The sequence below is a fragment of the Triticum dicoccoides genome, chromosome 1A (genome assembly GCF_002162155.2).
Source record: "Triticum dicoccoides isolate Atlit2015 ecotype Zavitan chromosome 1A, WEW_v2.0, whole genome shotgun sequence".
Classification (NCBI taxonomy): Eukaryota; Viridiplantae; Streptophyta; class Magnoliopsida; order Poales; family Poaceae; genus Triticum; species Triticum dicoccoides.
The window spans coordinates 117636950-117641556 of NC_041380.1; the positions used below are offsets into that span (position 1 = coordinate 117636950).

Below are 4607 nucleotides of genomic sequence, written 5' to 3' on the forward strand. Positions count from 1 at the left end.
CACATTAGTGCTGTCGGGGTCTAGGGTATGTTTGCCTGCTACCCAAAATCAACTCTACCAACTTTGTGGTTATGACAAACAGGCTTTTGCCTTGCCCGTCGGGCTCATGCCATCTTGCCTACTTTGCTTCATTTTCGGTGCCAATATTGGCTAAATCTGGAGCAAGCAAAACATACCGCGTTATATCAAATCAGACCCAACTCCCTTCGCCGAAATTACTAAAAGACATATTTTAGGTGGCAAGAATGATGATGTGACTCATGTGACACAAGCAGGAAACAATAGGATATGTTCATCTCATTGTACGAGCAACAAGCTACGTTGGCTCAGGAGTCAAGAGTTAACATTTGTGATCATGTATAAGGTCAATTCTGAATTTTGCAGATGTGGCGGCACCCACCCAACCACATGCTAATGGAAATTCACCTCTATAGATTCAGTTATTTCGTCATAACAATCCTCTCTTTTTTTTGTGATGGAGAATCCCGCAAGGACCTATACAGGGTAATATGCACACCCATGGCACCTACTACTTGTCACGAACTGGCGGAAAAAGACCTGGACTGGAGAAAGTCTCAGCACACGGCAGGCTGATGGAGAGTAACAGGGGGCGATCCAACATCTGCAGGCCGAAGGTTAGCGCTTCTGGTTTCTTGTTAGAAGAGCTGAAAGAAGAGGGTCGTTGAACCGTCGCTGAATGACCGAATGTCCCCTGGCTTCACCAGCGCCCTGCATAACGGGCATGTCCGCTCCCGCTCCAACCTGCCATCATTCAGCGAGCGATGAGAAGTTCCAATTTGGTAACTGTTACTCCCTCCGTTCCAAATTACTTGTCTTAGATTTGTCTAGATACGGAGGTATCTAGCACTAAAATGAGTCTAGATACATCCGTATCTAGACAAATCCAAGACGAGTACTCCCTCCGTTCGGAATTACTTGTCTCGGATATGGATGTATCTAGAACTAAAATACATCTACATCCGTTTCTGCGACAAGTAATTCCGAACGGAGGGAGTAATTCGGAACGGAGGGAGTAGATGCCAGCAAAGCATCAAGAACCAGATGACAAAATGTGTATGCGATATATACCATTCAGAGGCACAGTCTTCGCAGAAGATATGTTTACACTGCAGGAGGATGGGAGTATGCATCTTTTCTTGGCATATAGCACACAGATCTCCAGCAGCAAGAACCTGCATACCATATAGTGAAATGAATGCAGACTTTAGCTAGAAGCTCCAGAGATATAAACCAAGGATGCATATGCCACCACCACATTTCACTCATGCGCCTAGAAAGCCTAACACTGCATTACCTGCTCAGTTGTTGCATGTGAACCATAATGCAAGTCCTTATGAGACAGCGCATTCACTGAAGCCAAAAGTGATCGAACCTGATAGGAAGCAGCAGTGATGTCAGCTATTATAAACCCAGAATTGGTTAAGAAATGAAACAAAGGAATTAGAAGTACCTTTTCCACCATTGATGCCACCTTGAAAGTAAGGTACAATCCAGTTGTTAAAGATGAAAAAAGACTTCCATATTCCTTGTTCAGGAAAAAACGATACCACACAGGAGCCGGCAACAACGCACGGTACAGAAGTAGGGAATATTCCACAACTGTCAACATTTGGCCCTAAAGAGAAAGTTGAGTTACAACGAGAAATGCTTGGCTGTACATCTCTCTATCAAAACTGGTAAAAATTACCTAAGTAGCTGAACAATGATAATGTACAGCAGATTACCTGTCTACGATAGTGACGACCTTTGCTGTTTTTGTAGTACATGAGCAGCACACACTTGACCACCATAGCAGCTTGCCGGACCATTGTATCTGTGGAGCACAAAACAGCAGTCAGCCTGATTACAAATTTTAAGGAGGGCAGTGCTAGTTTAAGAGTTATGAACAGATAGAAATGGTGCATAAATTCCTATTATTCAACAAACATAAGTTATTTACAAGTGAAACACAGGGCAATGTTATCAGCTTCAAAACAATACAGAACACACAGGTACATACATCGTCAAGTTTTTCCACCAATGGGTTACTGATTGAGTTCAAGAAATGACCAAGGGCCTCATTGGTTCACAGGACCAAAAAACTCATAAATAGGAAAATGATTGGGTTGCAATGTCATGCCCTCTCATACAATATGATCGAAATGATGTTTGAGTGCATCATAGAAAACCATAGGCGTTTTTCAAGGGCGCATATTACAATTATATGGAATAATTTGAAGCAGAGAGGCCCCAAAAGGGGAAATCATGCTGTGTGGGTAAAAGGGAATACCATTCACCGCAATGAAAAATATAGCATGCCAGAATGGTGGTATTTCTTTTGGAGGAAGCATCACCAAAGGTCTAACAAGGTCATCATTCCTGTACCACCAGTAGACTCCAAAGACGTGAATGGTGAATACTACTACAATCCCGATAAGCATTGGCATTTTCCTCTCCCCCTGAAATAAGAAAAATAAATACAAGTGATAGATCAGCTGAAGATCTTGTTTAATTGACATTCACCGCATCAACTTAAAGGGGAAACGACATGACAATCACATTCTAGAGCACATATCCATACCAAAACATCTACAATGTTTCCAACTCTTCTAAGCATGGACAATCAAATGGAGCTATCTAAGCAATTTGGCAATCAAATGGAGTTAATACGGGCCCCAGCATTAGGGATGTAGTGACGGCAGCAGTCTGCCAGCCGGCTTCCTCAATAGAAGGGACATACCCAGTGCTAGAAGCTCCCACCCCAGGGGGTTTGGCGAAGGATTATACAAGGCAAGCCTTACCCCTGCACGGTGCAATGCATAGAGGCTGCATCGAACCCAGGACCTCTTGGTACACAGCCTGCTTCCTTAATGACGCATAAAATTACTATGAGGCTCACTGCACAGTTTTAGCGGCACTCAGCCCACAAACACCAGCAATTGGTTCCATCAGCAACAGCCTAGCCCCAACCCTCGTATTGCTAATTAAGAGTGTCGCCTTTCCTGGCGCCAGAGCATGTGCGCAAGTCTAGCTAAAGAGGCTTCAATAGTTCAGTGAGGCGCCAATTATACATCTACGCGTTGTTCTTCGTGTGCTGTAAGGACGCATGGTCATTGTGGATTATTCTCGGAGTTGGAATAGATTGTCTTATAGGCTTAGACATCCATAGGCGTTATCAATTACTCTTAGCTGTACACATTCATTTCCGAACATATGAAATGACAACCAAACCCTTCATGTTTCTTTTCAAATCAAATAATGAATGATGTGCATTCTTGGCAGACACCGCGTTGCCAAATGTTACATGCGCAGACGCATATGCCCACATAAAGGCTCGTGGCCAGCTTGCAATTTGCCTACTTACATCCTGACACAAACCTAATGTAGCTATGGCACTGACAGCAGCAGAAGGGTTTGCAGAGCAGCTGTGCATCATGATGTTACATATGATAAGAAGATATTGTCACATTTCTGCTGGCAGTTGCTGAGCAAAACTAACATGATCAAGCAATATGACATCCAAACAAAACCTCTAGAAGCATACCAATTAACCTCTACACTAGAACCAGAACAATAACGTTGGTACACCAGATAAGAAGCACAAGCCCTTGAGAGCAGTCTGCTTGCCAGAACAATTAATTAACCTCTAGAAGCAGAACAAGCACGTTGATAAGACAAGTTATTATGAAGCACAAACCTTGAGAGCGGTTTGCTTGCGCAAGATATCATTGGACTTGAACATGACTGCGGCAATCCAGATCATGACGAAGAAACCTACACAATATAAACTCAATTGGAATGAGGAACTCGCCATCATCTTCTGACCAGCGACTTCTCCACGCTGTGAAGCAGGCGCGCAACAGAATGGATCGAACCAAACTCGAATCACAATTCACGCGTACAGCGCCTGGTGAGGCAGGCAAACCCTCACGCTACATAGAGATAGGGTAGGTGCTGCACGGGGATTCGCGTACCTTGCAGGTGCTGGCGGATGAAGACGCCGAGCAGGAGCAGGGAGAAGGGCAGCGCGTGCTCCACCCACCTGGCCAGGCGCTGCACGTCGTAGCCCTGGTACGGCGAGTCCCCCCTCCCGCTCGCGCCGCCCGCGCCGGCCTCGTCCCCCCGCGCCGCCGGGGCCTCCTCGTCCGCGGGCTGCTGCCCTCCTCCCGCGTCCCCCGCGCCAGCGCCAGGCGCGTCGTCGGGCCCGGCGATCCGAATCGACACCTCCCCGTCGGCCCCCGCGGATGGCTCCCCCCGCTGGGCGCCCCCGCCGCCGCCCCCGCCGGCCTGGGCCCGCAGGACGCCCGAGGAGTACTCGAGCAGCGCGGAGAGCGGCGCGTGGATGAGGCCGGCGGGGGAGAAGCGCTGGGCGTAGCCCCCGTGCGCCGGCTGCGGCGGAGGCGGGGGCGGCGGGTCCATCGGGGCGGGTGGGCGTCGCCGTGCGATGGCGCGACCCGGTCACCGGCTGGCGGTGCGGTGCTGTGGGGGTGGAGGGGAGGCGTGGAGCCGCGCTCGCAGCCGAGGGCCGAGGCGAGGGGGGAAAGGGGAAGAAGGAAGGGGGTTTATGTCCTCGTCGCTCTTGAGTTTGGATTTTGTGGGCAACAGAA

At 48.3% G+C, this 4607-nt stretch overlaps 1 protein-coding gene across 1 annotated transcript; it reads right to left on the reverse strand.

The window, feature by feature from the left end:
• Positions 1-274: 274 nt before the first annotated feature.
• Positions 275-4513, reverse strand: LOC119365890 (RING finger and transmembrane domain-containing protein 2-like). The gene is made up of 8 exons (XM_037631542.1): positions 3975-4513; positions 3698-3774; positions 2291-2459; positions 1746-1834; positions 1472-1636; positions 1316-1393; positions 1090-1193; positions 275-762 (listed from the first exon to the last, which is right to left on the reverse strand). The coding sequence occupies exons 1-8, from the start codon at positions 4417-4419 to the stop codon at positions 657-659; spliced, it is 1233 nt and encodes a 410-aa protein (XP_037487439.1). The 5' UTR covers positions 4420-4513; the 3' UTR covers positions 275-656.
• Positions 4514-4607: the final 94 nt, after the last annotated feature.